This window comes from Atractosteus spatula, chromosome 13, assembly GCF_055471065.1.
Source record: "Atractosteus spatula isolate fAtrSpa1 chromosome 13, fAtrSpa1.hap1, whole genome shotgun sequence".
Taxonomy (NCBI): domain Eukaryota; kingdom Metazoa; phylum Chordata; class Actinopteri; order Semionotiformes; family Lepisosteidae; genus Atractosteus; species Atractosteus spatula.
Genome location: NC_142718.1, coordinates 7,803,437 through 7,824,690, shown reverse-complemented (window position 1 = coordinate 7,824,690; position 21,254 = coordinate 7,803,437). Strand labels below are relative to the sequence as shown.

Sequence of the window (21,254 nt, the reverse complement as noted above, 5' to 3'; positions counted from 1 at the left end):
TTGTTATTATCCACCTAGATATGAAGTATTTTTAAGTAGCCTGAATTGTCATTCTTTTATACTTACTACGATGATATTTGTGAATTCGCTGGTACTTAATGCCTATTTTATATAACGTTGCCATAATAACATTGCCTAACATTTCCTAAATTTTGACTTTTGAGAAAAGCGAAACTGAAAATTCAATTCTTCTCACGTTTTGCATAGAAAACCTGGTTATCTTGCCAAAAAGGGCTTCAGGACACGTTTCCCAATGTGAAAAAAAGACGCCGCAGAGCATTTATAGAGTGTCATGTTGAGAAATGAAAGCTACGTCAGGTAAGGAATAGTGGAAGTTGAATCTGGGGATTTGATCTCTTCAGAAGAGAACAAGAGGGAGAGGGGTAGAGTAAAAGAAAGGTTTTACTCAAAGAAATCTGCATATTTTATTGTGTTACTGTTTTGGATAAGAATATAAAGGTTGATAAATTAACATCTGGTTTTAATTAATTTTCATTGTACATGTATTAATAACAAACTGTACCTCCATTGAACACCGCCTGGCTTACCAGAGTATTCTGCTGCTTTTCCCTAGAAGTAACAGCCAACACGTCAATATGTCGTCTGGTAATTTTCCTGATTTACTTTTTTGTTCTTTTAGTCTTTTACAGGCACAAAAAATAGTTTTATTTTAATAATACCTGTAAGCCACCAACTACAACCTCAAACCTCAAACACTGTGTTATGAGCATGAGCCAAATAGCTTGGCTTTAGGTTATGTTTACATCCTGTGTAGCGAAAGCCAACCACAAAATGGGCGATACTACACTCTCCCCCACTCGTCACTAGCGTGAGTGTCGTAGCAACCTTCCTCCTGCCACTCGCAGTCTGCGACTTGCTAACCAGCCATGAAAATTTGACTTGCGGCGTTTTAGCAGACCGTAACTATAACCATAACATCCCCAACCTCACACCCATTCCCAGGTGACAAAGACAATAACACCTTTAAGCGACACCTTCACTGATACTGACAGTAGCCCAAGCCATCAGCACTTAGTCAGTTTTTTCATCACGGCTCATAGTACCAGCTTGTTGATTGCACAGGGAGAATGGGTAAGGTTGGTACTCTTCTGACCCACCCAGCCATCAAGTCATTCATTTTTGATTGTTTGAAAAGTTTAAATTATCGTCGTGTCGAAATCTGGACAACCCTTGGACCAAAAAACTAAAGCTGAGATACTTGATCTACAATATGAAATATTCTAGACATCAAACCTGGACCACCACTGATTCAGAATCTGGTTTTTCTGTTTCCCTAGTCTTTTTCTGTGAGAAAGTAGAACCTCCTTTTCAATATTCAGTTTCAGTTTATAAGTATTTCAAATTCTTTTTTTCTTTTGAACATACCATTGCAAACAATGAGAGCTAAGAACCACACATGGCACGTTGAATTGTCTTCTGTTAGAGACAGTGTCCAAGGGACAAGTATAAGACTCTCCATAGAGTTTGAATAGCAGTGAAGAGGGAGGGTTGCTCTTCTGGGCAGTACCAGGTCTCTTGTGGGGGGGTGCAGTTCAAGTTCCTGTTGAAGTGTGAAAGCAATAGCCATAAAACATACAGTAACTAACAGGTACAGCTATGTCAAATTGAGGATCTTGCAGCTCAGTGCAATAGTACAAAACCCAAACTATCTTTAGTGGTTTGTGACTGAACATTAGCACGTAGTCAAAGAACGAACAGACTGAGCTGTTCAGATCTCAGAACATAAGCAAGACGGGGTCTGGTTAGCGTTAATTGGACCGCGTTACAGTATGCTCCTATTCTTTTTATGCTCATTCTTTTTAAGTCCTGACGACATGGTCGTTAAAAGATCTTATGAAGGAGTAGAGGTGTTTACTGTGGTGTACCGGCTAAATTCCACTATAGGCTTGGAAAGTCTGGCTATCCTGATACTCCCCCTTAATTCAAGCACTATGTGAAGCATTTTTTCTCTCCTCTCTAGCTGATCAGTTGCGTAGCGGGGCTGTTGGCACATAACTAACGTCCCCATAACTAACTTCAGAATCTTATCCAAGAACTGAAAGCCCATTCCCAGATGCTGAATCCAATAAAACTCCTTTAAGTGATATCTGCATCGTAAATGCCCTGCTTATTCATATACTCCTGAAATATGAAGAAACACACATTTATAGCAGAATGGGTAATTGAAATGGTATAATCACAGCCTCACAGGTTAGTTATGCTGTAATCACCAGAGAAATTCACACAGTTTGCTGTGAAACGTCAGCTAAAACAAGTCTACAGTAACATTCTGCTCTTTGGAAATACAAAGGAAGCCCCCAGAACCATAAAGCAGTCACTGTAGGTTTCCTGTTTTCCTGGGGTGATAAAGGAAGTAACAGGCTAAAAACATTCTGTAGTTACATTCTGCATCATGGTTTAAGGCAGAGCTCTTCAAAGACAGCTGTCGAACTCCAGAGAATGTGGTAGGCTATAAAAGAATCATAAGACATTTCAGACTACTGGTATAGTGGCAGCCAAGGCAGGAAGAGGAAACAAGTGTATCTTGCAACTAGGGGCTGTCAAAGAAGTGGCTTCGGAGGTAACCGGAAATCCCAAAGCAAAAGGATATCAAGTCTGGAAAACTATCTAAATTGTCTGCATGAATGTGGCATTCCTAGGCTATGCTGCAAGCAAGAGGCCTCTTCTGAGGCCAAAGTACAAAAACAGGCACCTCAAACGTAGCAAACATCACCTGAATGACAGCTGGAACAATGTCTTGTGGTTAGATGAAATGAAAAGATGGGGTTTTGGGACATGCTCACCAGCAATATGTGTGGCGTAAAAAGATGGAAGCTCATGCAGAGAAAATACTGATTGTGTGGGGTAGTGGGGGTTGGTTTAGTGAACAGGTCCTCACGCCCTTGTCTTGATAGGAAAAATCATGACCACTCAACATGTACCAGAAAATGTTTCAGGATTTCCAGCAGGCCATTGATCCAGAACCACATCCAAATTCGACAAGGGGATGGTTAACTGCACACAAATTTGACTGGCTATCTCAATTTGTACCTCAGTACAGTTGAACATTTTGATCCTAACTTGGTTCAGAATGGCATAGAGCATTTCTACATGGGGGAATGTTATTAAACATTCCCTAAGAAGTCCCAGAACCTTACAGCACTCTACATTTGGCATATTTTCAGTTAAATAGCCAGCAAGAGGAGGAATCATAAAATACTAACTACTGGGCTGAGAATAAATGTGATCCTCATGTTTTCTGGACATAACATTTATGGTGTTTCTCTGTGCAATACTGTTAAGGTAGCATTTTTAGATTTTTAATGCCAGGATCATTGTACACTCTGAAAATCTATTATTTGATCTTTAAGCCTATTTCATTGAGGGTAGGAATAGATTTGGAGGGTACTGTCAGTGTTATACAAATGCACCGAGTTACTGTTATAACAAATCATTTGAACCAGTAACTTTAAAAAAAAAGCATGCAAGTGTAGTTTGAGCAAAACAAGTGTTTACCTGTATATAAATAATAGCTCATGCCAGGCAAGATTGTTCTGCAATTGTGTGTCTAATTTTCAGGACAAAAATGTTGAGAAAAATAAGTGCTGGTTACCTTATATTTTTCTAAGTAACATAATATGTAGTTTGGTTTGAAAGAAATCAACAAAGTCCAAATCAAAGACTGCAAAAAGCAAAAGAATTTGTGCATTGTTTACAAGACTGAATTTGTTTAGAATTCCAGACAGACCTTTGAGGCAGTTCAAAAGATTAGTATCTCCAGAGCAGCTGACTAGAGATGATTTTTTGTGTTCAGCTATCTGTCTGCAAGCTGGTGCAGTCAGTGTCTACAGTACAGAGGGGAATTAAAGTTGTAACCTGCAACCAGACTGTTCTTCCACTGTGTGGAAAAACACTGGAAAGCATATTGCTGAATGCAGAGCTGTCTATTTCGAGAATTTATCTTTCATTCCTCTTTGAATATGTTAACTGTAAGAATTAATTTGATGAACCCATATGAGGGCGCATACCCACGTGAACCCGAGAGCGCTACTCTATCTTACAAAGGAAATGCTGATATCTGCTTCATGTCGTTTAAGTGTTATAAGGCCTGTGTAAAAGATTAATGATAGTATTTCCCCTACACATCTTGTTGGACCAATATGCCAAACTTGAAGAAGTTTGAAAAGGTCTGGAAGCATGATTTCTTCCCAGCTGAACCTTTAATCCTCATTCTACTTGTTAAATTTCAAATTTCAGTTCTGTTAACTGACGCTAGAACACACTGGGTGAGAGGAGGTTGAGAAGGAGTAACAGAATTAGCAGACACACAGAATATGACCCCAGGTGCTTCAGTATCCTCCCATCTTCCAAAGACATATGAGTTTAGGTGCCTCTTAATTGTGTGTGTGTGTGCGCACGTGCCCTGTGCTGGTCTGGCACCCTTCCAAAGTGTAGGGGCGGAGCGGTGGCTCTATGGAGGTGGCTCTGTGGCCAGCAGAGGAATTCTACTCTGTTAGGCCCCTGAGCAAGGCCCTTAACCCCAACTAGTCCAGGGGAGCCATATAAATGGCTGACCCTACACTCTGACCCCAGGCTTCTCTCCCTGTCTGTGTGTCTCATGGAGAACAAGTTGGGGTATGCGAAAAAGACAAAAGAAATTGTAATATGGCCCATAAAGTGATCTTTTTTTTCTTTTCTTTTTTAGTGTAGTCCCAGCTCCTGGATCTGGTTTTGTGTTTCTGTGATTTTACCAGGAGTAAATGGCTTTCCAATAAGGGATGAATGGGATGGAATATTAGGTCATTAGATGCGCTTGGTGCACATATGCCTGTGCTGAGAGCACAAATTTATCATCTCTAAAAAAACATCCATCCATTTTCTAACCACTTAACCACCAATTTAGGGGCACAGGGGAGCTGAAGTCAAGGAAAAGGCAGCAGGCAGGGTGCACCCTGGACAGGGTGCTAGTCCATTGCAAGGCAGACACCAGGGCCAATTAACCTACCAGCATGTTTTATTGTGCTGTGGGAGGAAACTCATACAAATATAGGGAGAACATGCAAACTCCACACAGGCAGCACCCCAGGAATTGAACCCAGGGCCCCCGCGCTGCCAGGTAGCAACACTAACCACTGCGCCACTGTGCTATCCGTTCTGTTGACACATGATCATGTAATTGTAGAGAAATGGAGGTATGTGTTCAAGCTCAGCCGAAGCACTGGCTGTCAGATTTTCCCCCCTGCCTCGCTGTTCATGCGTATGCACTATGTTCTATGAACAAATTCCCCTTTTGTGGCACTTTGAGGTATTTTTAGTGTGAAACGGTATGGCTTCTCAGCCCCTGCATTCTTTACCTAGACTGGCTGTTTTTTTTTCCCTTGAAACCTGCCTCGCTCGAGAGCTGTGCCAGTTCTATTTTTATGCACTTGCCGGTGGCGCTTCTGTGTTTGTCTTCCCTGGGGAGTCACTTGGACTCCTCTATACTTCACACCATTAGAGCGCTTGAGCTCGTGTGACGCGCTCCCATCACGAGTGACTTCACGGGTCGTCCCCGAAAGGGGAAAACAGAACATTAACCTTTGATAGTGTAGCGTTACAATAGCTCAGATCTAATTATGTTCATTTCTCTTTCCATTTTCAGTGCTTTCTCGGGTTGGAGCCTGGAGGGCTTGGGTAGTATTGATACGTTGGCCTGCACTTCCACATTGAGACAGATTGCATTTCTCTTCTTAAGTGAAACCGGAAAATAACTGGCTTTCAAAGCTTCATGTTTAACCTTACACTACTTAAAGTCCCAGAAGGCAAACTACGTTTATGTCCAGCTTTACCGTACTATAGCCAATAACACATGGAAACCGCTTTCAGTCCATTCATCAGTGGCTAACTGGTTGGAGAAAAATCAAATAAAAAAAAAACTTGGACCGTATATGGCTTTCAAGTCAATTTTACCTCCAGTTACTCTGTTCAGAGTGGCTGTGGTGGGAGGGAGACGGTAGAATATTGTCATAGATTTCAATGAATACTTATACTTGAAAGATACCAGGAGTAGGTGGTCTTCCTCTTGCCTTATTGATGCACAGCAGCCACTGGAAAATGTGGCTAGATTTTGGGGGATTAGGTAAGATCCAAGTCAGACTGTGGGGATGAAATGTGTAGTTTAATATGTCACATTTCCTTGAACGTTCGTCGTGTGAGATTCAGTCTTCTTTTAAGTCAAGAAACACACTAAACTCAGATTTTAATATTACTAATTTTTCTGACTTTGGACATGCCTTTTGACGGTATGTGGAGGATAGACTATGTACGTTTTCTAAAGGATGTTTACATCATTTGACCAAAAAAAAAAATCAAAGTAACATCAGTTATTTTTTACTTGGGTCCTGAAAGCACTGGGAGAACAGACAGTAAAGTCAGAAGATGACTGATGACTGAGGAGGTGGAACTAATGAAAAACCATCTTTCAATCTGTAAAACCGAGAGCCAGGCTAAATTAGCCTTCCAGCACTTAGATCTGGAGCGGGGGAAACTGCACCCCCACTGCAGGTGACAGAGTGGAACATGACAGAAAGCTACAGTACCAACTCCCCCGAGTCTTACACAGAGCTGCAGTCTCCTTTGCTCCTTGGCTGTTTTGTTGGGGCGGCAGTTCGATGAGGCTCAATGTGGCGGTTTATGTAGCTGAACGACAGATCTATAATAACAGTACTGCTCCAATTCAGAGATGGATTGAGGAGGTGGAGCCTATCTCAGCAAGCAACTGGCATGAGGCAGGGTAAATTCTGAACAGGGTGCAAGTCCTTTCCAGGGCACACAGAAAACAACGCAGACACAAACTCACACACAGAGACGATTTTCCCAGAAGCCGATTAACCTACCAGCGTGTCTTCGGACAGTGGGAGAAAAGCAGAACACCCAGAGAACACCCTCACGAACTCTGGGAGAACATTCAAACTCCAGACAGATAGCACACCCGGTGTGGAGCTGAACCCAGGGCCCCAGTGCTGCTGCTAGAGTCCGTTATGGTGACACCTGTGTCACTGTGCTGCCCGCAGTCATTTAAACCCGCCCAAACTGGAATAGCCAGTTGTGTGTTTTTCACATCTCAGCTCTCAGCTAGGACCCCTCTATGTGTGAGTGCAAATAGAGGAACATGAAGACGTGTAGACACCCTCCTCCCAGCTCTCCGCATTCGACCCATTTGGCTTTTAACACATCACACACTACATTGCGATGTGTTAATGGTAATGGCCTGTGTTCACAGACCCATAACAGTAGTTAGGTGGCGACTGGAGGAGAGAAATGCCCCTCTTCTTCAGCGTTGCATACCCGCAAGAACGCGGGAGGCCCCAGGGGTCACTGTGTCACAGCAGAGCCCTAGTTGACAATCCTCACCTTGCCCTCGGTGGTGCTCAGCCAATTACAGTATGTGCCCTTGCTTGGTGAATCCCAGTCACTGTCGGCCAGTGACGTGACCCAGGATGGGGCCTGTGATCACGGGGCTCAGCCTGCACTTCGGATGAGCCCCTCGCTAAGACTTGTAAGATGGATAAGTCAGTCGGCTAGACTCAGTCGGTTCAGTGTCGGTCTGACAGTGGTTAGGCCCGGATGTTTTGCGAGTAAGCTGAGCTCTCTACTCTGTCACCTACGCAGAACACAGTTCGTTTTTGATCGCCTTTAGCTCTGAAAACAGGGGATATCCCTTTATGCGAAAAAATGGAGGAGTCTGAAACCAGCTACTGAGCGAAAGGGGCGAGATGGGATCACTTAACTGGATGGGCGAAGTGGCCCCCTTGCGCTTGTGAACTTACTTATGTTTCTTATCTTAACTTTAATGGCTATTTGGATTATTAGCAAAGATGGCCTTTCTTTAACTGAAAGAATTCTGGCTTCGCACTACTGCTTTTGTTAGAACGAGTAAAGGATGAAAGAACATAAATGTAATTTAATGTAATTTGTTGTTTTGTTTTTTTTTATTTCCAGCGACCTGTTATGCTCTGACTATGTGGAAATCCATTATGAAAAAAACAAGCCTGTTTTGTCAAAGGTAAGATACCCTTTAATTCTCTGGTGCAAACCACTAAGGACTTAATTCTTCAACTAGATTGTTTTTGTATGGTTGATTGTGAAAAGATGAAGGAATCACAACAAACTGACATGTGGATAACTACCACTGTAGAAATATTTGTTGGATTTTGTTAGGATGATTGTTGAAGATTCACTATTTTGAGTTTATCTGTCTGATACAATGAACAAAATCCATCAGAACAAATGAATAACCCATCTTCAGTTTAAACTCTGCAATATTAAAAATATCCTAGCAGCCAGCCTGTGACACAGCCATCTTTCTAAAGCACTTACTATAAATAACCACTGAGTTGTCATATTTCAGGTTCCTTTATATTGTTTCCAACATGAGTTTCAAAATGTACTGAGGAACAGCTGTAAAACATATTCATTTTTTAGGACTGACTGGTCATACTACCACCAGAATTTGCCTGCATGTACTTTCTCTCATATAATCTCTTGTTTGTGTCCATCATGACCATGTTGACTCAGTTCTCTTTGCTTTTTTTATTTCAGAAATATACAGTATATTGTTACGCATGCAATTTTGTTTTTAGAATGGGGGCGTTCCAGCAGTACGATCTGTGGAGTTTGCCATTGACCTATCAAAACTTTTTTAGTATCAAAAGTGGCAACAAACAGATAAATTTGATGCCCAAATCAAGAGAGCGTTGAAGAGAACTTGGAGTGAGCAGTATGTGGCTGGATTATCTGGAGACCTACTCATCCTACCAGAGATAGTGTGGGTCCCATATTGATCTTTTCTGTCACCGTTGGGTGACAATTGACAACCATTGGGAAGACAATTGAGGGGCAGTCAGTTAATTGAAAAAAACTTGCAGATCTATTAATGCAACACATATTGATCTGTTTGACAAATACTTTTTTTGACCAGACATATTTTTAGTTCAACATCTATGTCAAGAAAGGTTAATATATCGATATTGTTTCTGTATTTCCCAGGTTTCTAGCAGTACAGTATGTTACAATGAATTAAAATGGAAAATAAAGCAATAGAAAAGAACATGTCAAAAGATGTCATATGTACATGTTCTTATTCGCTCTCGGGACATACACAGAACAACAGACAACACCACACAATGTAGACAGTACATTACAGACATCATACATAATAACAACAGGAACAATAAATGTTGTGGCACTGCTTTTTAAATCCTGCAGGCTCCAAGCCTGCAATGATATTTATATATAAAAGGTAGAGGTATAAGAAGTATAGGAATGTTCCTGTCATTAGTGCCTTAAAAAAAAACAAATTTGCTTGCAAAGCGAGCAATATATTGCTTAATACTTTTTGAAACCTAATGCCTAACAAAGCAGACATAGACCCCCCCTCCCTTTACTGCTTAAATTCACAAGTCTGAATGAGTTTTCCTAATTGCAACTCCTCAGTCATCTGTGCAGTGTGCCTGTGAATATTATTTTCCTTAAATGAAAGCATCACCCTTGCTAAGCTCTGCAGACTCTGATTGATTGCTTACTGTATCTAATTGCTGGAAAACGATGTGAGGTTTAGAGCCAGGCATTCATTAGGATCCAGCCAAATTCGCTAATGGCTTACAAACCAAATAGGACATTTCTTACGACTTTGTCCAATACAAGGTCATGGGGGCACCTATACCGGCAAGCAATGAGTGCAAGGCAGGATATACTCTGGATGGGACGCCAGTCCATCACAGGGTACATACTGTACAGTCCATTTTCCTAGAATTAACCAGTATATCCTTGGACTGTTGTAGAAAACCAGAGCACCCTGAGAAAACCCACATGAACATGAACCCGGGGAGAACCTATGAACTCCACACAGAGAGCACCCCAGGAGTTGAACCCAGGGCCCCAGCACTGCTAACCAACAGCAGAGCTTGTGCTGTGCCTTGCAAGTTTATTCAGACCATCGCCATGGTATCCCATTTTGTGAAATCACAAAGTGACGCCTACACAACTTTTAAACAATACGCTGTTCCAAAACTTGAATGCTCAATTTGAAGATTCTGAGGGTAAGGTAACTTACAATAAACGTCAGTCAAAACTAAAGAGAAAACAAACCTAAAATGTGTTGATGGCCCACGTATTCAGACCTGTGAACTCAGTTACTGCCCCAATTGCTACTGTATGTGTACATCTCTACCGACACTGCACATCTGTTTGGTGTAGTTTTTGCCCATGTTTTTGGTAGATTTGCTCAAGCTCTCTCAAGCTTTTATGAACATCATCTTTTTTCCCCACACGTTCTCAATAGGTTTCAAATCCGTTCTCTGACCAGGCCGTTGAAGGACGTTCACTTTCTTATTCTCCACCCATTCCAGTGTTGTTTTAGCCTCGTGCTTTTCTGTCATTGTCCTGTTGAAAAGATGAATTTTTATGTGGGTCTTTTTTGGTCTGAAGCTGTTCTTTGGCTTCCACCTATGATCCCATCAGTCCTGGTGACAAGCTTTCCAGTCCCTGCTGATACGCAGCAGAAATATAACAATGTTATCAGTGCTGTGCTTGGGAGAAGTGATTCATTATACTGGGCTTGTGTCACTTTGCATTTAGACCACAAAGTTCCAAAATATGGTCTTGGCTGACCTCAAAAGATTTTGCCACATGTTTTGCAGTAGCACTTAAATGCTCTGTTGCAAACTCCATGTGAGATTTGAGATGCGCTCAACACAGTGGCCAGCTATGTGACTGTTGAACGTGCTCACTCAGTCAAAGTTGCCCCCGGCCTCACAGTTTCATCCCTACCCAGCTGCTTGGTTTAGAGTCCGGGTGCCTTCTGCTTCTTAATGAGCAACGTCACTATGTTCCAAGAGATATTAAGGGTATTTTAAATATTTTATACCTTTCTCCTGATCTGTGCCTTTATAAAATACATCTTTTGAGTTGCTTCAAAAGCTTTGTGGTCTTCACGGTTGAACCTTTGCTTAAAAATGACTACCTGACTGAAAGACCTTCCAGAGACAGGTGTATTTACTCTGAAATCATGCTAAACGACTGTTACTACACACAAACAGAGGCCATTCATCTAGTTGTGAGGTTCATTGGGGGTAATTTCATGCACAAGAATTATTTTACGTTTGCCACATCAAAGGGTTTAAATACATATGGGAACCTGACTGTCCCCTTGTTCTTTCATATTTATTATCTGTTTACTTCTTTCTTTTTTGTTTTTGTTTTGATTGTTTGGGGTATGTTGTTTGTTGAGTATATAACAAATATTAATTGCTTCTTCAAACTGACATAGCTGCAAGCTTTACAGCACTGATTTGTGAAACCTGCGAGTACTTTTGAAAGGCACTTGTGTGCAAAACATGCTTGTAAGGCACACTAATCCCATTTAATAATAATAATAATAATAATAATAATAATTGCTTACACTTATATAGCGCTTTTCTGGAAACTCCACTCAAAGCGCTTTACAGGTAATGGGGACTCCCCTCCACCACCACCAATGTGCAGCCCCACCTGGATGATGCGACGGCAGCTATAGTGCGCCAGTACTCTCACCACACATCAGCTATCAGTGGGGAGGAGCGCAGAGTAATGAAGCCAGTTCATAGATGGGGATTATTAGGAGGCCATGATTGGTAAGGGCCAATGGGAAATTTGGGATTGGGATTTTTAATGACCACAGAGAGTCAGGACCTCGGTTTTACGTCTCATCTGAAGGACAGCGCCTGTTTTACGATATAGTGTCCCCGTCACTATACTGGAGCATTAGGACCCACATGGACCGCAGGGTGAGCGCCCCCTGCTGGCCCCACTAACACCTCTTCCAGCAGCAACCTTAGTTTTTCCCCAGAGGTCTCCCACCCAGGTTCTGACCAGGCTCACACCTGCTTTTTTTTTTACACCTTATATCTTATATCTAGGGGCCAGAGGCTCTCCAAGTTAAATGTGAGCTGCGCTACAGGATCATGTAAAAAACATGTTTTACTTTGAACAAGGCGGAACATTTTTAAAGAGAAATATTGCAAAACAGACTGATTTGGTCAGTTGTGGAAGGGCTGTTGTATTTCTAAGGCTCTTTCCATGTCTGTGTCTGAAATGTATGGATGTCTCAGCTTAATAAGAGCTCAAAAAAGCCAAGCTCCCACTGAGTGGTTAACAGTACATGTTTATTATCGGTATTGACTGTGTTTGAACAGCAGGCCTGTCATTCGTAGCCTCAAATTTCAAAGAGCAGTCATCAGTGTGTTTGTCTGTACCTGTCTGTTGAATGGATTGAAAATAACACACCGTGATAAACTATGCACTATAATTAGAGGACTTTATTTTTGTTTCCTTGAAACATCTAACTAAAATGAACAAAATAAACTGTTAATGATCCCACATTCCATATTCCACCGATATTACAATGTTTTATACACAATTCCGAATAAATCCTTAAACAAGAGGACTTTTAGTGTTCTTATAATACAAGACAGTCACATATACAAGAATAATATAGCGTGCTCCTCAACATTTATTCAAACAATGTACATACATGCAGTAAGAGTTATTATGGGAAACTGTTATCTACACATATGGCTATTATGCTCCCATTGCCAGTTATGTCCATCGATGTACACCTAATACATTTTAACACTAGTTTCAGTTTTATCTAGACAAATAATTACATCACAATTGTCACTAGACAACCCTACATAAATCTACCCCTACATAAAACTGTCTATGTCTGTTTAATGTTGGTATAAGCCAAGATTTCTTTGACAGGAAGCAATAAGAGGAAGTTTTTAAAAAATAGTGCATATTGTGCTGAGTTAAGGCTTTTTAGACAATACTAGCAGAAAGGTTAGTTGGAGTTCGCTGTTAAAAGTGAGGGTTAGTGGAAAGTTTTAAAGTCCCCACACACCTCAAACGTCATTCCTCCCACCGTAGAAGTCCCGGAAAAAAAGAAATTCTCTGTAATAAAAGCAGAAATTATTTGAAATTTTAAAAGATTGCATTTCTCAGCAAAAATCCCTTTTGACGCATTTTGAATCCCGCTAAATATTCTTGTACAGTGTCTCATAGTATTCTGAAAGTTTTTTTCTCTAGGCATAGGAATATAGATATAAGAGTATGTTTCATACAGTAAATGGGTGTTTGAGGCACAATTACAGTACATGTCAACTAATTGTTGAGGAACTGCAATTCATTTTATTATCTCCTTTTATTTATCTTTGGAGGTATTATTAGGCTACTTGATCTAAGTATTTGAAAGAAAACAAACAGAGGGTAGTGATGAAATTGCAGAACACTTCAAAGGTAACATTAAACCACTACTCATTTACTTCCTGCTCATAAAAAAGTTGGTGTGTCTGCATTTACACTTTCAATCAGGGTAGAAGCAGCACATTTAAATTGACATTTTTTTCAGTCATTCTTTTTTTTGTAATGAACTTTTTACTTAATTAGCAAAATGACTCTACCTTACTAAATTAGTCTTCCAGACAACCCTTAAGACATCTGAAGTCTGAACGAGAAGAAGGAATCAAAGACATAAAATCAGTGATATTCCAGTGTGTTTTACCTTTGTCTTTGAATTTCTGATAATGACATGATGTTTATTTTAGTCCTCTGCATATCTGCTAATTGACCTTAAGGCATCTTTTCCAAAGCTGTTTGTGCTGCACAATTTTGTTGACTTTACAGTCTAAACAAGAACAGCTGCAGTTGTCGCACAGAGTGCATATTACAGTGCAATGCTAATAAATAATAATAATAATTGCTTACACTTATATAGCGCTTTTCTGGACACTCCACTCAAAGCACTTTACAGGTAATGGGGACTCCCCTCCACCACCACCAATGTGCAGCATCCACCTGGATGATGCGACGACAGCCATAGTGCGCCAGAACGCTCACCACACACCAGCTATCAGTGGGGAGGAGAGCAGAGTAATAAAGCCAATTCATAGATGGGGATTATTAGGAGGCTATGATTGGTAAGGGCCAATGGGAAATTTGGCCAAGACGCCGGGGTTACACCCCTACTCTTTACGAGAAACGCCCTGGGATTTTTAATGACCACAGAGAGTCAGGACCTCGGTTTTACATCTCAATACAGGCAAATAAAATAATGTAGAATATTGTACACCTTTTTTAATGTGTTTACTGTAAAAGAATGCAATGATTGTCTCTCTCCACTACTCTCACACTAAGAGTTTTTCAAATGTGAGCTACTGTATGATTGACACTGCTGTTTGTGATTTATCCCATAACCTTAATCGCGGAAGTGTGTCTCAGCAATATAAGATTTCTGATGCTTTCCGTTTTTCTTTGAGCTGCAATAGATACCCTGTGTCGGGATAATATTTAATACCAAAAAAATTTGGGGTTTGCGTGTGATGATAATATGCAGTGTATTTAGCACTGGTTCCTGTGTTTGTGGACAAATGTCTTTTCACAGGATATTTGGCAGGTATTTCGACCTTATTCATTATTCAGAATGGTGATGTGACTTTGCTTTCTTTTTTTTTCCCCTAGAGCAGCTTCACTTATAGTTTTCATTCTGTTTTCAGGGTGGAGAACACTGCTACTACCATGGTAAGATCAGGGGAAATGACGTCTCCAAAGTGGCAGTTTCTACATGCAATGGTCTCCAGTAAGTTGTGCTTTCACCTCCTTCTCCAAGTTGGAATGCCCTTCAGAATTTCAGTCTACAGAGTCAGTGTTCATGTTCTCGAGCGACTCTTAGAAGAGTTGTGTCAGTTGCTTCTAAGTGATCACTTGTTTTTGTCACGTTCGTAACCCCTCCTCTTAAGGACGCTCCAGCCCTTCCTAGTTTGTTACTCATCCCCCGCACCTGCTCCTTGTTCCAGCCTCCTTCCTGTCCCCCTTAAAAGCCAGACACTCACTCAGTTCGGGGTTCTGCATCCGATTCCCTTATCGTGCGAGGCCGGGACCTGTATTTTCCTGGCTCCGTTATGTTTCTAAGTTTCTGTTCCTGTTTCCGTTCCCCCCACCGGTTCCGACCCGGTACCTGTTTTTAACCTGTCTGTTCTCGGATGGACCGCCCGGCTTTGGACTTTGCCCGTTATTTGGATTCCCCCTTTGGATTACTTCTGGATTGTTTGCCCCGGACTCACCCCCCTGGACACCTGTGCACCTTGGACACGCCCCCCCTGTATTCATTCCCGATTCCTGCATGGGTTTTTCCCCAGTGTTTCTCACTCAACCCCAGATTGTGTCGTCCTCATGGGGTCTGGAAAGAACTGTTCGTTACAGTTTTCTTAAATTTGTAGGATAACACAGGGCCCTGGAGATTTACTAATCCTCAGAGTGTCTGGCAAACACCTCTGCCTCTTTGCTAATATTGTGTAATACAGAACTTTGTGTTTATGCTGCTCAAGGCATGCGTTTGTCCTCTGCCTTAATGAGCATCTGAGTGAAATACTCGTTTCCTACATCAGCTATTTCCTTTTCGTTGTCCCAGAGTTTCCCAGCGCTGGTCCTTCAGGTGATGCTGTCTCTGCTGGTGATGTTTGAGGGACTCACACAGTGAAACATTACATTTGGTCCATATGGAGAAAGCAGGCCAGAGACTGAATCCTTCTCATGCTGGTCTGGGCTTTGTGGTGGCAAGCACTCTGCTTAATTAACACCTGATGCTGTTAAAATTGTGGAGAATTCTGCTTTTGACATTTTACAGCAGCTAGTTTCACTTTTTTAGTTCTCGTGTATTACAAGGAATTAAGCATCAAATATGCTGTGTACATAATGAACCACGATTTTTTAAAGAAATCGTTACCCTTTACAAAGATTTTGTTTTACATTTTTAAGAAAATTGTAAAGCTGTAGCCACATGAATTATGTCATATTTATTACAGTTTTCACAAAATGTAGGGAACTCAGGTAATCAATTCTTTTGTGGTGTGTAAGTAGAGCAGTGTTAACCACATTAACCACATAAAAATGATTATGTACAGTATTTTTGGCTAGGAACATTTTTTTCCTTTATCTTCAGTTACTAGATCAATAAGATATGACATATTATACATTAATGAGTCACAATAGACAATAAGGAAACGAATACAGAATTGTCACAGTTTTTTGTAATATAATAAGTAGTTGTTCTGTGTTTAAATAGCTGCTATGCTATTAAAGGCATCTGAGCATCAGCTAAATAAGGTTACAGATGTGGTACAAAAATGTGTGAAGCCTGTTACAGCTTCCCAAGAAATTATCCTGAGTCAAGAATAACAAAAATCTCAGATTATCAGAAATCATAATAAATAAAATATAAAGATTATGGAAGTTTACTTAAACCTAAAAGGATCATTTTTACCACTAATCACAATAATGACTGCTTACGTACTTCAGTAATATGAGGGTCACTAACAGCATTTCAATATTAGCATTTCCAGAGCATAGAAGGCAAAAGTGATAGAAATAATTTCTTCGTTGCCAGGTGTGTGAATGCTAATAAGTACTGTCTGCTAAAGAGTCCAACTACACATCTGTGAAAAGTTAAACCCAATGACAGAGACAGATATAAGCAAGGATGTGGAACAGTGAGTCATGAAGTTTTTCTAACAGTGAAAGTGTCAAAACGGTTGAAATTCTCAGAAGCCTTAAAGCCCAGAAGGTCTGTAGAGTTTGGCCTGCATCCCAAAGACAGTTGCAAATGTGTTCTTGAGAACATGAGAACATGAAGGCTACAGCACTACTAAATGCTTTATCCTCTCTGATGAGGGAACTAATGCATGAGATGTTGTGGCAGCCGACCCTGAGAGTATTGGTCGTGTTGTAGTGGTGAATGCCATGGTGCCATACATCAGCAGTTCTAAAATCTTAACATACACCTGAGTGACACGTATAGAGTTGTTTTAACTGTAAATTTAACAGCTTAACCTTGTATCAAGAGCTCGTAGCCTTAAGGTAAAAAGACAGTTTCCATAGGTGGTTTAGAAATGAACAATTACTATAGGTTTAGAAATTAACATATATTTAACTCTGGTAACTTTAATTCGACATAAACTTAAACTGTAGTAGCACTGTCTTTTCTAAATGATTCTGGTTCTGAAACATTTGTACCATAACGTGAGCATCAATATAATCATTATAATACATTAATAAGTATATACTGTACTGTACTATAAGTATATGAAGCATCTTCTGTGATTGTCTTCTGTTATTTTCAAAGGTTTTAATCAAAACTGGACACATGCTGTCAAAAGATGGGTGAAGTAAATTTTGAGGATTTACTGAGGAAAAAAACATACTGTATATTCAAGTTCAAAGAGGTCTTTGTTTGTTGTAAGTGGGAAATAGTTTGTAATGACTTAACCCCTGTATAAAGTCTATTATAATTCAGATCCTGGGTTACAGTAAATCATTCCTCTTGCTTGTGTTTTGCTGTGGGTGTAGAACTTCATCCCAAAACATGCACTGGCGTAGTTGGTAAGCTGCCAGAAAAGAGCTGAGGGGGTTATAGGCTGAGATAAAGAGCAGCAATTGTAAGATGTTCAAGAAGATCCTGTGCGAGCTCACATACCCATACACTAACAAACAATTGTGTCAAAGGTTGTTGGAGACCATGTTATATATCTCTCTTGACAGAAACGCTATTTTATCACTGTTCAACCATAATGAAAATATCCATCCAATTAGTAAACTGCTTCATCCTGTAAAGACAAGGTAGGATATACATCGATGGGATGCCTAATCCATTGCAGACCACACATACCCACCCACACCAGTGTCAACAGGAAGTACTTCAGAGGATGCAACTATGGCTCTGGTTCCTGCTAAAAAAAGAAATGACTTTTTTAATTTTTTAATTTCCTTTTCTGCTAAACTCATAAAGATAGCTTTTTATAAAACTCTCAGAAAACTGACTACGGTTTATTGACCCCTTGAAGACCATGTATTCTGCAGCTTTTCCAGTCAATGAATACAAAATCAGATACATATATGAATTTGTTTTTACTTGAAGAGCCCCCCCTGAATATATTGTTGAAGAATTTGGATCTTTGGTTCCTTTGCAAGACATTGTTTGATCTGGGACAATTAGATTTGTATACATCTGTGCTGACGTAAATTTATTAAATTAATACTAAATATGAATACAAACTGGAAAGATTATATCTTTATGTGTAGGACACACAATACAAAAGTGTATAGTACTTCAAAAACTTAAAAAAATATAAAAGCTTTTGCACTCAAAAAGGTAAAAAAAGATTTTTTATAATAATATATCAATATAACCTTAGTAAGTCATCAATAGGGATGTACATGTAGGATATAATGTGATTGTTCGTTTGCAATTTTCAAAGACGCTTATGAACAAAACTAGTATTTAAGAAGATAGTATGAAATTCTGTAATCTAGTTACGTCAGCATAATGATATTTACTGTAATATAACCAGATGCAAGTAAAATGCAACAAGAATGATTGAATATTTACAATGATCATTTTCTAAAAATTCATGCTAATGACATTCAGCTTAAGCATCCACCTGCAAACCCATCTGTGCATTGAAAAAAGGCAAAAAAAATAAAAAGAGGAAGACATCCACTCACACCCACTCAGAATCTCACATCCTGCCTCCAAGAGCCAAAGGTTTTGGTTATTTCTTAAACATCCGTTGTTGTCTGTCCTGGATACTCTAATAAAAATGTCATTAAAAAGAAATATCCCCATCAACAAACATAAGTGGTTAGGTGGGAGGTAACAACTGCAGGTCATTTCATACCCATAACACAAGAAGTCCGAGGATTATATTGTACGTGGTCCTATATTACTTATTTGTGTAGCCTGCAAAACAAGAAAGCAAGCATTATATCTCAAAACAAGAAAAATAAAAGATTTTAGAAAACCTTTAAGTAGAACTACTGCAATATTTCGATTGCATTCACACCCCTAAGAAACAGAAAATGTGAAAATGTAAAAAAATTGTCCGACCTCTGATCTTTATTTAAATGAAGCCCAATGCCCAGTGCAATCACTGACATCAGCGTTGCCCTTCATGTGAAAATCAAATCACAGGGCACTTTAGAATCAAAATACTGATAAAAGTAATGACCAAAAGCCAGACATAAAAGCTGTGTTTTGAATCTATTTTAGCAATGTCATTACTGTATCCCTGATATAACGAGGAACAAAATTTCCCAGACAAAATGATGAAATACTAGGAGTAAATTGTGATATATTGGTGTATAATTGTTTGATTTATTCTAATAATTTAGAACAAAAACTCTAACTGGCAACCAAGAAAGAATTCAGTGTATAGTTGAATGCATTTGTGCCTAAAAACAGTGGAAAACCATTTACAGATTTTTAGTAGAAAATACCTATTCCAGTTACCTGGACCTGTGAAATAACATTAAATGATATATGGCGTTCAGCAGGAGAAAAAATGCTTTCAAACTAAGTACATTCTTTACTTTGATATGGGTTGAGCATAACTCCTCTTTCTCCTGAGAGTCTGAACAATGGACAAATAATTATATAATTTTGAAATCTCATTGAAAAATGCCTATTGCTCAATTGACAGTCTGGTGTGGAATGCCTCCTCCTTCTCTTTACTCTGATAAACACTAGGAAGAGTGGAAGCACAGTCCCAGAATATTCTAGCAGTAATCTCAAAGATGTCTGCATTACATGCAGTCGTCCCTCAGTAGTTCATAAGCAGTTCATTTTTAGGTTTCTTCAAATTGGGTAAAAGCGTGTAGGCATTATGAACTTATAGTTAAGGTCCCTATCTTTTTGCTGTGTAAAAAATGCTGTAATGAAATACCAGCCATTTAATCTAAAGTAGTATTGCTAACCTATCCAAAGCATGGGGCATTTAAAAAACGTTTATCAATTACAATAATAGCATTAAAAGCTACATAAATATTTTCCACAAAATGTAAATGATTGATACCCCTCTGCTGTTTTTTTGGAAGAATTCCAGTCTCTAAACCCACATGAAGTATTTCTTTCTAGTAGCATGGTGACCAAAACTGAGCATATTTCAAGTCAGTTCTAATTTATGCATTGCGTAATCTGACATTAGTTCAGGTGGGTAGCTGCGTCAGCATGCGTAGGCTGCAAAGGAACAGGTAATTCCATGCTCATAAGAGGAGAAAAAAGAAACACAACGTTTTGCTGTGGAGCCTTCTTCAGGTGTCAATCCTGATGGCAGAGTGAGCGCCCCCTGCTGGCCCCACTAACACCTCCAGCAGCAATCTTAGTTTTTCCCAGGAGGTTTCCCATCCAGGTACTGACCAGGCTCACACCAGCTGAGCTTCAGTGGGCTGTCAGCTGTGAGTTGCAGGGTGATATGGCTGCTGGCTTTGATATGGTGTTTCCTTGCCTCAGTCCCCCTTTTCTTCTGCCCCGGAGGGAGCCTCTCTGGTCACTGACTGTCACTCTGTCCAAGGTAGCACCTGATTTCAGTTGGTACTGGGATCAGTTCAGAGTCCTCACTGTCTCTTCTGCCTGTGTTATACTTGAGGCCTAGAGCTATGGTGACACTCCTCTCTCTCTCCTACCCCCCCCCCCCCCATTGACGTCCAACTGGTGCAGTGTAGGCTGTCTTCAGTATTGAGTACTATGCTTGTGAACTTTGTGAGTAATTCCCATTCTTTTTGGCACTGCCTCTATTTTCCACATGTTTGTCAAGACCTTGATTGTTTTTCTCACCTTTGCTGAACAACCCCATGTTTATGTCTCACTTCCATGTGCTGCCCTTTTAAGCAGGTGTTGCTAACTGCCATTAGGCGTTGGCTTGGGTCTTTTCCTCAGAGTGTTCCTTTAACTGTTCTGTTTTCCATCAGCAATGACTATCCCATCCTTACTGTGTACTGGGAGTGTCTTCCTCCTTCGATTTCCTATGAGTTTGAATTGTTCTGTAGAGTGTTTCCATGTCCATTGTTACAAGCGCATCTTTTGCAGGTTTGATATTGTTCTCTACCCACATTGTGTGGTCATTTCTGGCATTATCCTTGACCAGATTATACTGGGCATTTTAATGGCTTAGAAGCTGCTGCTTGGCATCTTTTGAGTTTTGCTTGTAATCCCTTCCTTTTCTGTATGTTCCCTTGCCAAGTTCTGTTACTAATCTATTCACCTTTCTTCTTTTGCCTGTATTTCACACGCTTTTCGTGCACTTTTGTTAAAATCAACCCATTGTTTCTCTCTGTCTTGAATGCTGTTCTGAAGTGATAGTTGGCGGAACATGTTCATAGGAAAAACTATTTTGCTGTCATATTTCATC

General features: G+C 40.1%; 1 protein-coding gene across 4 annotated transcripts in view; it reads left to right on the top strand.

The window, feature by feature from the left end:
- The window catches only part of adam23a (ADAM metallopeptidase domain 23a), a 106,364-nt gene that overhangs the window by 29,243 nt on the left and 55,867 nt on the right, over positions 1-21,254 (top strand). For all 4 annotated transcript variants that reach the window (XM_088930088.1, XM_088930087.1, XM_088930091.1 and 1 more), the window contains exons 4-5: positions 7,981-8,044; positions 14,571-14,653. In XM_088930088.1, the coding sequence (XP_088786214.1) occupies positions 7,981-8,044; positions 14,571-14,653 (147 nt within the window). The remainder of the gene's footprint in view (positions 1-7,980; positions 8,045-14,570; positions 14,654-21,254) is intronic.